General features: G+C 38.8%; 1 protein-coding gene across 1 annotated transcript in view; it reads left to right on the forward strand.

Moving 5' to 3' along the window:
* The window catches only part of LOC138213116 (copine-9-like), a 162,067-nt gene that overhangs the window by 10,200 nt on the left and 139,825 nt on the right, over positions 1-12,042 (forward strand). The window contains exon 2 of the mRNA XM_069174034.1: positions 4,648-4,688. Coding sequence (XP_069030135.1) covers positions 4,648-4,688 — 41 coding nt within the window. The remainder of the gene's footprint in view (positions 1-4,647; positions 4,689-12,042) is intronic.

Genomic DNA, 12,042 nt, shown 5'->3' on the forward strand with positions numbered 1-12,042 from the left:
GAGGTTCAAATCTTTTAATACTTTTCAAACTTTTCCAAAGTTGTGTTTTCTGCCTTTTCCAAACAAATGAGTGCATTTACTGTAACATGTGGGACACTCACATGAATTTGCAGGACTGTTTTCCATTTGGCAAATACCTGCCAAATACCATGAGCTCTCCTCAACCCAACTGGTCCGTTTAAGTGGCTCTCTCAGAGGTGTTGCTAAATGCTAGCTCGTGGGAATTGTTAAATTGTTTGGCTTCTCTATATAATATTGTAAGGTATCACCCTCACTATGTTAAGTGCACTAAAAAATACTTTTATTGTGATTTGGTGCTGTATAAATAAAACTGAATTGAATTTAAAAAATAAATAAATAAATAAATAAATAAATAAATAAATAATATATATATATATATATATATATATATATATATATATATATATATATATATATATATATATATATACACACATATATATATATATTTAAAGCTGCTCACCAAAATTATGGAAAAACAGGACTACACAGAAATTAAGTTGAAATACTTGACACTGGTGGTCCTACCATAAAGACTTAGCCTTTCCTTTTTCAGTAACATTAAAGATATTGCAAAATTGGCAAAATACATTACTTAACTTCCTGTTGTTTTGATAATACCTGCATGCTGTGAAGCAGGAGAAATTTTGTCTTGAAAGTTAAACATATAAAATAAGAAATATAGAATCCGAATGAACAGACAGCCAACCAAATGCTATGGATAAAGGATTATATATGTAGTTTCCTCATTTCTAGTGAGTTAATTGAAAAGATTATCAATGATATGAGTGTCAGAAGTTTTTAATATTCTTTTGTTATTAACAGCGGCTATGATGGCTGCACGGTGTGGTAGGGGGTCTGATGCTAAAAAGTGACATCGGCAGCGCTTTCAGAGTGAAATGCCAGGTAGGTCAGTGAGCACAGGGAGCCAGGACTTCTCAGTGGGAGAATGTCAATCACAGCAGGGGAGGGCTCTGATTGGATAACCAGCTTCCCCTATATTATGTCCTGAAGGTCTCAAACACGAGGACACTTTACAAGCAAAAACTTGTCTCCTAAATGTAATAACTGCCTCACAGAGCTTAAGCTTCAAGGACAGGTTCTCTGCTCTCAGGGTAAAAGAGCAGCACCAAATGAAACTCTTCATAGTTTTCAGATAAAAGAGTGCAGCCCGAGCCTTACACACGTCTGATTATTTTGGTATTTCTGTCGAACAGCAGATTGTTCTCGAGTGATTTATTGCCCCTTGTTTTTCAAAGAAGAGGGCCTGGTTACCTTACTGAAGTCTAACAAACAACACCCAACAAGTCCCCCAGTACACATGTTCACCCAAAGAGAATAAATGCAAGGCAACTTAGTGGGAAGTCATTGAAAGGTTTATCTAGAAAAACAGATATTATTTTAAATTTCACCTTGTATACCCACTTACATGCCAGCCTCAGTATATAGCAAACATGTATGTGTCTGCAGTAATAAATGGCAGCAACACTGCATCATGCAAAGAGAATGATGCAATTGAGAATTAAAAAAAAAAAAAAAAAAAAAAACAACACTTGCCAGTAGATCCCTTAGGAAATGTCTCCAATTGCCGGCAGATGCACTGCAGCGAGGAGTGTGAGGCAAACAGAAACAAACATACATCTGTACAGCTATTTATAACAGAAATATGGCACCAAATCAACAACTCCAAATTCATTACAGAATAAAACAAATTGATAATTGAGAGATGTCCATGAGTATCACCATTAATCACTCGAGATTCCTTTTCCTTGCTGCAGCGCGACATAATGAGGAAACAATCCTTCAGTTTGTATGTCTTGCCACCAGGGTACATGGTATGTGGGACATTACTGCATGGTTGCTTTCACACATGCGCTGCACTGGACATTACCTGGAAGAGCTGTACGTAAGAACGCAAATGTAAGAATAATTTGGAGCAGACATTAAACAGACTTTACCCTGCCACTTGTCTGGTACAAAGTTCATATAATGTATGACTGAGCCCTTTGTGAATAGACCTTTTTCACAAGTCATTTTGACTTGTAATTGTGGGTAAGGCCAGGTGTATTAATAATGGCCCAGTTCAGACAGATGGCTCTGTCTTGCCCAGCAGGGGAAGACTATATAGTGAGGCAGTTGATGTTAACTGTGTTTTAGCTGTGGTTTTGAAATTGAGAAGGGAGTGAGCATCTGAATCTAAAAGAAACACATTCCTCCCATTCCACTGTTGCTTTATTTTCAGGTTCTGGAAAAGATTTGCGTTGCCACCACTTTTAGTTCACTCTAAGTGGCACCCGACCGTGATGTCACCCGTTGTATTGTGAACTCAACGCCTCAGATTTGGTCGTTTAGCCATTACCCTCTTATTTTTTTGAAACCAGAAAACGAACATATTTGAATGAGAGGGAGGAGCTGCGGAGGAGCAAGAGATGGATCTGGCTGAGAACCTAAGGACACTGTACATGTCCATTCCTACCGGGCATGTCAATCAAACCAGACATGCACCCCCAAACATACGTCTCTTCTTGATGCGAATCTATTAAAGGCACAGGTTTTTTGGAGGCAGCCCCTGCAGTGGCTCTTTGAGGTATTGCACTTGAAGAAACTGGCTTCACTGGAGCCTCAAACATTTTTATTGACGGCCTATTGTTCGAGCAGAGTTTTTACAAACTGCACAAAGCTACAGTATGTTGTCTGTTTGAAGCCTGACTTCACAAAAACTAACCATTCAGCCGTCACTGACTAACATTGGGGATATTTTTTTCGATGGAATTTTTCAAAAAATAGCTTGGGTTGAAAGGCTTAAGTGTTCATGACTGGCAAACCTCACACATCTCACTGTCTAAAAGGGGTTATAAGGCCCGCCTTCCCATTAGAAAGGTTTTCTTGTGGTTTACTTGTGTCTATATGACATAGTCCAATGGGATCTGTTGTGGGAAGAAGTAAAGTTACCCACATGAAGCAGCAGGCCACTGTGAGGGGAATGAGTCAGCCAGTTTAGATAAGCCTAGGTTTTACTGTAAAAAATATTGAATGGCTGTACACTCTGTCTGATTCCCTATAAGAGAAATAAAGGCTCTGTTCATACAACATTACCACAATTTTTCTTTATCCTCTATCACTGGAGAGTTGTTCCAGAAATTAAAAGCAAGTTACCACCTCCAAACATTGCTGTATGTGTGAATGGGTTAATGTAAAGCACTTCAACACCGCTAATGTAAAAAGGTACTGCATAAATGAAGACCACATTTCCTGTACATCTTCACTATCATTGTCAAATAAAGACATGAAAATGACCAAAAATAATCAATTAAATAATACATTTGAAAAAAGCGAGACTTTTTGAAAGCACAAAGAAATGGCGACAGATTCAATTATTTTCTTAACTAGTCCTTACCGCTCCCGCTGCTATTGTTTGAGAGACCGCAGGGGAAGCAGCATACACTTCGGTTTCACAAATGATGCATTTTCGACATGATTAAAAAACAATAATTCTATTTACCTGGATTGATTAGATACATTGCACATACTTATTTACCACCTATCTTTTGTTTTCTGAAATTGGATCTGTGTCCCGTACATTTAGCTGTTCATTTAAATCAGGGGTCTCAAACCAGCTACCCGGAGATCGCAAGCTATCGGTTGGGTATTTGTGTTGAGTATCAATTTGTTATTGTTCACATAAAAGAAGCTTATTCAGCTCATTTGGTGGAGCTCAGCTATGTGAATATATATGACAGTGCATGAGAGCTACATGAGTATCTCTTGAACACCTTCATTTTGTCAATGCAATTAGCTCACAGAGGAAAACAAGGTTGGAGACCCCTGATTTAAATGTTCTCCAGCAGTGAGAAGCTCCTCATGTTTCACTTGTGCAACTGTACGAAATGTGGAACAATGTGCAAACCAAAACAATTTTTTGTTTTACTATGTGTGCGAAGGTTTTAAGCATGTTTTATAATTTTCTGATCTTAAACAACCATTGGCTCAAAGTTAAAAAAAAAAAAAAAAAAAAAAAGTTATAAAGGTGATGTAGCTTTACAGCAAAGTCTGTGATTGCAATATGGAATATACAGACTGCATCCTGTAAATATAAGGGCTTTACATTATTTTTTAGATAATATTCATTCACCACAGACTGTATGCATAAAAACAAGGTGCAATCAACAACTGTAAGGGTGTATATCCTTATGTGAAACAACTCCACTGCATCATACTACATCTCCTTTCCCCTTCATCTCCATTTCTCTCTTTTCATGATGAGACAACATTTCCCACAAACCCCCTTACTTCCTGTTTTGCCTTTTTGATGATGACAGAAGAGATTGAATAGCCTTGCTAACTGTAAATGAACGGTTTTTTTTGTTAATAAAGAAAGTTTTGTGTGGAAACGTTTAATTTGTGTGTTCATGCCTTCAGCAGAGCTTCTGTTGAGAAACTTTAAGACAAGAAAATTAGAGGAATTTTGTAAAATAGCAAGTCCCTGCTAATATTGCCGAGGTTGTTTGAATTTGCATTATTGCATTCGTAACATTGCAATTTTTTGGAGGGACTAGTTAATGTCCCACATCCAACAAAAGTGACAACTTATTTCAATCTCTAACACTCTTTTTCCTTTTGTTTCAGACACCTGTTAGACATGGACACCTTCTCTAAGTCAGACCCAGGTAACTGCTTCCATGCTCACGTTCTTTCTATTCAAACTCAACGTTTATATTTGTAATTTCTTTTCTACGTGATCTCACTTTCCCTTTTCAAATGCACAAAATCCATGCAGCGTTTACAAATCACTAATTCGTGCACGTTATCTGCATGCAGAAAGCATCAGCAAGCAATAACACAGTGATTGTCTCCCAGGGCATTTACAGACACAATCCAGCATCTCAGAAAATGAACAGTTGCGTCTCAGGGGTCAGCCGGAATGGATTTTCAATTAAGTTTGGTCCCAAGTAGGGCGAGTAATCACAGGAGCGTGAGTGACACTTAACAATTGCTGGTCACACACCGGTATGAACTACAGTGACCTTTAAAAGCAGCACTGAGTGGAGGATAACAGCTTAGCGGAACTTTGAGCTATTTGGAAGAGAAGAAAGCAAAAAGAATGACAGAGAACAAGTGATTCATAGAAAGAAAGCCCAATTTGGCAAATGACAGACGGAAAATACATAAATGTCAGTTCAGTTCAGTTCAATTTGATCCAGTTAAGTTCAGTTCAAAGCCTTAAAAAGTGCTTGCTTAAAAGCACACGCACGCACGCACACATTTTGGTTGCTAGTTGAAGATAGGGAGAGGTTCACCCTCTGTGAAAGACTGCGTGGGAAAATAGTGCAACAATTTAAGAATAATGTTCCTCAATGTAAAATTACAAAGAATTTGGGGATTTCATCATCTACAGTACATAAAATCATCAAAAGATTGAGAGAATCTAGAGAAATCTCTGTACACAAGGGACAAGGTCAAAACCAATATTGAATGGCTGTGATCTTTGGACCTTCAGGCTGTACTGCATTAAAAACAGACAACATTCTGTTGTGAAAATCATAGTCTGGGCTAAGAAACACTTCTGAAAAACATTGTCTGTGAACACAGTTCATCGCTGCTCCACAATTGCTGGATAAAACTCTACCATGCAAACAAGAACCCATATAGACATGATCCGTAAAACACCGCCACCTTCTCTGGGTCCGAGCACATTTAACATGGACTGAGACGAAGTGGAGAACTGTCCTGTGGGCTGACAAATGCATTTATTTGATTCTTTTTGGAAATAATGGAGGCTGCATCCTCCAGGCTAAAGAGGAGAGGGACCATCCAGCTTGTTATCAGTGCTCAATTAAAAAGCCAGCATCTGTGATGGTATAGGGATGCATTAGTGCACATGGCATGGGTAGCATGCACATGTGGGAAGGAACCATGAATACTGAACACAGGTTACAGGTTTATATACAGGTTTTGGAGCAGCATATGCTGCCACCCAGATGTCTATTTCAGAGAAGGCCTTGCTTATTTCAGCAAAACGATGCCAAACTGCATTGTGTATGTATTATAACTGCATGGCTCTCTAGTAGAAGAGTCCGGGTGCTAAACTGGCCTGCCTGCAGCCCAGACCTGTCTCCCATTTAAAAAATGTGACGCATGATAAAATGACAAATACGACAAAGTAGACTGCGAACTGTATGGCTGAAATCCTATCTCAGGCAAGAACGGGACAACATTTGACTTCCAAAACTCCAGCAACTGGTCTCCTAAGTTCCCTAATGTTTACAGAGTGTTGTAAAAAGAATGAAGTGATGCAAAACAGTGGTAAACATGCCCTGTCACTGTTTTTGAAATGTTTTGATGCCATGAAATTCAAGATAAGTTTATATTTTTCATAAAACAAAAAAAGTTTTTGGTTTCAACATTTGATATGTTGTCTTTGGTGTATTTGCAATTAAATAGGGGTTTACATGATTTGAAAATCATTGCATTCTGTTTTTATTTACATTTTAAACAGCTTTTTTAAAAACAGGGTTGTACTTGCGGGTGACGTGTAGGATAGAAAACAAGTTTGGTGGCCACAGCAGTGGAGTCACAAATAAAGGAAATGCTGCTAGTGGCAATATGTTGCTGCTGTAATGATAGCAGTGGCGCCGCGGGAGCTGTGTTCGCTACATATGAAAGCATAACCGTGTTTACTGCATTTCTTTTACACACAAAAATTACACTGCATTATTAGAATATTTTTTTCTTTAAACGGATGCTGTGTTCTGCAATTCTTTAATGCTCTTCTTTGAAGTTATCTTGGATTTCTACAGCCGATTGTGATCATTTAATCAGTTTGCCACGTGAACATGACATGGTGACTACACTTAGACTTTATATTGGGGAAAGGCAAGGAAGACTTCCCTGTTTTCTGCCACCTGCCACATTCCAGCATCATCCTGTATTATAACAGCTGCAGTGCTGCACAACTGACCACAAGAATCAGACCAGCCCTCTCCGCTGTACTCCGGGGGTGGAGAATGGGATGATGAGATGGCACTGAAGAAATATTGAGTGGAATTTTATTGAAGATTTTAGTTGGAATATATTTTTTACAATTAAAAAGTGCCCGTGGAATCGTAATGTGTGATATGAAGTCAAATTAAATGTGAGAGGCATCATTATTCAAATAATATTATGATAAAATGACTCGCATTTCATTTCTACCTCATCATCTGTGTCCCCATTTTCCTGTCTCCAAAATGTTCACAGGCATGGGTCAGAGTATCCATACATGTATACACACTCCTTCGTCAATGTTGCTTGTATAAATCCCAACTTTTGCATGAGGAGTGGCATATGCATTTTTCAGGCCTCGGTTTGTGTGTCCACAATAGTTATAGATGAGGCTCCTGATACACATAACTTAGATAAAACACATAACTGAGGTTAACATTCACAAAACAGTGGTGAGTGAACGCTATTTAGACATGTAACTTAAAAAAAACATTTGACACGTGACTGTTCATAATATGTAACGTACGTGTGTTTGTATACAGTACAATCCTTGGTGGTGCTTGTGATGTTACTCGTCAGTGAGTGTAAGTGTTTCTCTTGCACATATTGAGCCTTAGACCTCAGTGTCAAAGCACATGCAGTGTACAAGAAAAAAATGTATTGAGCTTGAGAGCTTGTGCAGCTTCTTGCTCGAGACAACAAAGTTCAAGTCAAGTCAAAAGAAATCAGGTGTAAAGCACGGCCTTTTAAACTTTAAATCTCCCTTAAGTCCTAAGTCATTATCAAATGTCAGTCTATAAATTTGAATCTCTTTCGTTCATTCCAGATTTGAGAGAAAACTTTCTCCATCTTGTTTAATAATCAGCAATTGTCATAAAACCTCTACGAAGCCAAAAACATTTGCAGGTCAACTTTGTAATTATGTAAAATGTTGATTCATTTACACCAAGGTAAAAGTCAATGTAGGATGTGATAAACTGTTCTGAACAGTTCTCACATTTATCATATCAGAGATTTTATGACATTAAGCACAGTGACAAGCAGAAAGGAGTTTTTCCACTGCGCTTATCAGTGAGCATTTAGGATTTTTTTAAAAACAATGTGTGGATAATTTGAGTGGTTAATAAATAATAAATAGATCCCAACCATTATTTAGTTTGGATTTATTTACAGTGAGTAACTGAACTAAAAGAATCACACGCTTACACTTTCCTGCACAGAGTCAGTCATCAGGCCTGGGGTTCCTTATTGACCCATCCCATAGATTTGTCTTTCTTTTTTGGTTGGGCGTAGGTGGAAAGCCGTGATGGAGGATGATGAGGGGTCCTGAACTTCAAACCCTTCCTCCCCACTGGGGGAAAAGGGGAAGCTGGACTCACTGTGGACCGAATGCCCCCACAGCTCTTTCATGTCCCTGGTTAGATCCCTCTATTTGACCTAGGCAACTGACCACAGCAGTACAGGGTCGATACGTGCTGATAATGTCACACACCATTGGCAGCTACTGATAAGTGACAGAACCTGAACCATGCATGTAGATACTAAGTCAGTTTAGCACCATCAGAGTCAATAAATGGAAATATTCAGTGTTGATTCTTTATGGAATGACTGATTGTCTGCAAATGAACGACTAGTTCCACATCCATAATTTTGTGCATCAAAATGTAGAATGTGAATTTATTCTCATTTAACTGGATATTTATAACATTCCATTTGTTAAAAAAACAAAAACAAAACTTCATACCACCTGCATTATAAATATACTGTATTGAACCTATGCATTAGACTGTATTGTTTCAATTAGACACACAACATTTTTGTGTTTAATGTCATATTGACCCTTTAATTCAGTATCTTACCATTAACACCTTTAGTATTAAAATGCTAATTAGCATTCACCCATAATGCCAGTAATAATAACTTCATGTAAAGTAAAATACCAGACACTAGACACTTAAGACATTTTTTTTTATTTTACTATTTTCTGTAGTTTAGAACAATCTAATGACACGCAAACTTTAAAACAACAAAAAAAGCAAACAAAAAAGTTAAAGCAAAGCAAACTTTTATATTTGGGATACTTCAAAGTAGCCACTGTTTTTCTATCCCAATCAGCTTCATTAGATGAAGATGTTAAGTATGCCAAACGGAAATCCAGTTTGATAATTGGCTAGCTCTCTCTCTGACTTTGTATTGACATTAGCTAGAATGGCAGCCTATCTTCACTCCCTTTTTGATTTTTCCGACGTTTTTTTAGAGCAATGTGTTACAGAAACTTACTGTCTGATAACCTGCATGGTATTTCCAGAAAATGGTGCTCTAGCTCTCCTCTTCAGTATCTTCCCTCCTATGTAAACATGGAGTTCAAAAAAAATATTGGCTGATTGGCCCCATTTTTCAGATAAAAGCAGCCTGCTAAACTATTTTTCCACTGAGTGTGGATGACTGTGTTTGCAGTCTCTGCTGGGCTCCTTCATCTGGAAATGCCTGCGAGATTAGATTTTTGATTCCAGCTATCATCTGCTCACTTCCTTTAGGCGGGCAGTGCTGACCTGGCAAAGCTCCCTGTGATGGGTTTCTCCTCGCATCGCTAATCCATCGCACACAACTTTGCTTCCACACTGAAAGCGCCCAAACTACCATCAATAGACTGCTGCTTTGAAGTTTATCTTAGATATATGAATGCTCCATGAGTTCTCTATAACCTACTTCCTACATCACAATAAGTGCTGTTTTAAAGCTGGAGTGCAGGACTTCTCCATACAAATGAACATCTGTTACATTCAAGCACCTGCTAGATTTGAGTTCACGCAGTAATAATTAAGCTTTTCCCGTCTAGATTAATCTCTCAATGTTTCAAAGTTTAGTGTGTTTCTAAATTTGGTGCCTGGTGAGACATTGCTGTGCTGCTTGGATGAATGCATACTTTTGGGCTTACTCTACGGGTTAAAGCATGCGCATCGGAGAATTCAGCCAGCCAAGGCAGGAGGAGACTGTGTTTTATGATTATTTTGGCCTATTTTTGTTCCTAATCTTAACCATATGGTTTTGCACATACTTTCATTTTCCATAAAGCACTGTGTGTAATAGACATGCCTGTTAACAAAAGTAAAACTTGCATTAGCTTCGCCTGGCTTTGTATAGGCATGAGAATAACACATTTAGTGGACAGGCGTTTCTATTACAGGCTTTGCCATGATAAAATACACTTAATGGCAGAACAGGTTTATTGGAATACATGAAATTGTAGAGGTGTACCCAGTGGCCTTTGATTGTATACAAATAAATAACCATACATTTAATTGAATTAACAGTGTCTAAACAATATTTTCAGTCAGATGTGGACTGACAACTAAAGGCAGCTTGGGAATTGGCCGCCACAATTTGATACATTAAATTCGAACAGACACAACATAATTCTTCAGCAAAAATCTGTTATTTTGTATTGTTTGTTTGGCTAAAATTAAAAACAATGAAAAGGTCATTTTCCAAGGTTTTTTCCCCTGTTTGTCTATATAGAAAGCAGCAAAGTTAAATCAATGTGATGATCATTTGACACCTAATTTGCCTTTATAGCCTGCTGATATTAAATTTGAAAAAAGTCCATAGACTGCCACACAAGTTTGTTTAATATTATCTTTTATTCTCATTTACTGTTATTCACTTTCCTTTGTTTTAATGCTTACTATATTTATCACCCAAGGTTGCTTGCTGGCCTCTTTGCCCGCTCGTTGAAGTCATTTTCCTCATTTGCCTAACTTTAGCTGCAGTAAGTGGAGTAGGGACTCGAAGCCTCCATTGCACAAGAGGCACATAGGTAAAATCAGAAAAAAACTGTTGCATCTACAGACAGCGTCTGAGGCGCTCAGGGGATTTCTGTGTTTTGTAGCTTCAGAAAATAACCTGGGTTACACTCTCCTGCTCCAAATTGCATGAGTCTCTACATGCACCGTGATCACACACCTCGCCACCCAACACCACTAACACCCGAAAGAAACACTGCAATCCACATCTACAGAACACTTGTCGGACTACTATTCTACTGTCTGCAGTATGATCTTGAGTTTAGCCATTATATTCACTGACAACATACATCACACACAGTGTAAATGTTTCAGGAGTCCTGGCCTCCATCTGAACACTTTCTCTTTCTGTTTATCCCTCTCTCTCTCTCTCTCTCTCTCTCTCTCTCACACACTCACACTCACACACACACGCACACGCACGCGCACGCACACACACACACACACACACACACACACACACACACACACACACACACACACACACACACACACACACGCTCACTTTCTCTCTTTCTACCAAATAGAATCTATCAGCCGACTGTCTTGCCTCTTTCTCTGTCGTTACTTATTCATTTAGCTTGACCCTGTTTTTCTTCCGTCTTCCTTACTCCAACCTCCCTATAGAGCAGAGAGAGTTTACTGAGTTGTTGTGGTCGACTGGCCCTCTGTCCCACCGAAGCAGAAACACAAAGCTTTCTATACACTGCCCGCTATTATCATGCTCTGCTTTGATGTGGAGAAGAGTAGGAAGAGCGGGGAGAAAAGAACGGCGGTGGAAAGAGAGGCGTCGGTAGGAGGAAAAGTGAAGAGGAAAGGAAAGGAGGACGAGTAAGGGGAGGGGGAGGGAGGAGAGAAAGAGGAGAAAAGATGAGGGGGAAGATGAGTCGGATAAGTGGAAGAGAGGGAGAGGAGCAATAAGGGAGGAAGGAGAACAGAGAAATAGCGGAAGAGTTGAAGATGTGGCAAAGATAAGAGAAGGAAGGATGGGATGGCGAGGACACAAGAAATGAGGATGAAGAAAGAATAAAAAAAGGAGTGGTGGAGGACTAGAAAGAGATGAGAAACGGTAGAAGGTCGAGGACAGGAGGAGGGGGGAAGTAATAAGACTCAACCAGCGTCACCTGGAATTTTTTACTTATCCTTTTCTCCAATCTGTCAGTCTCAGCGTAATCAGATGATCTTTTTCCAGACCAATTTGAATCAAAAGTAGATTCAGTGTGCAAACTGCACAGTA

This window comes from Embiotoca jacksoni, unplaced genomic scaffold (genome assembly GCF_022577435.1).
Source record: "Embiotoca jacksoni isolate LCO1_2020_lvr unplaced genomic scaffold, fEmbJac1.0.p SCAF_1, whole genome shotgun sequence".
NCBI classification, from domain to species: Eukaryota; Metazoa; Chordata; class Actinopteri; family Embiotocidae; genus Embiotoca; species Embiotoca jacksoni.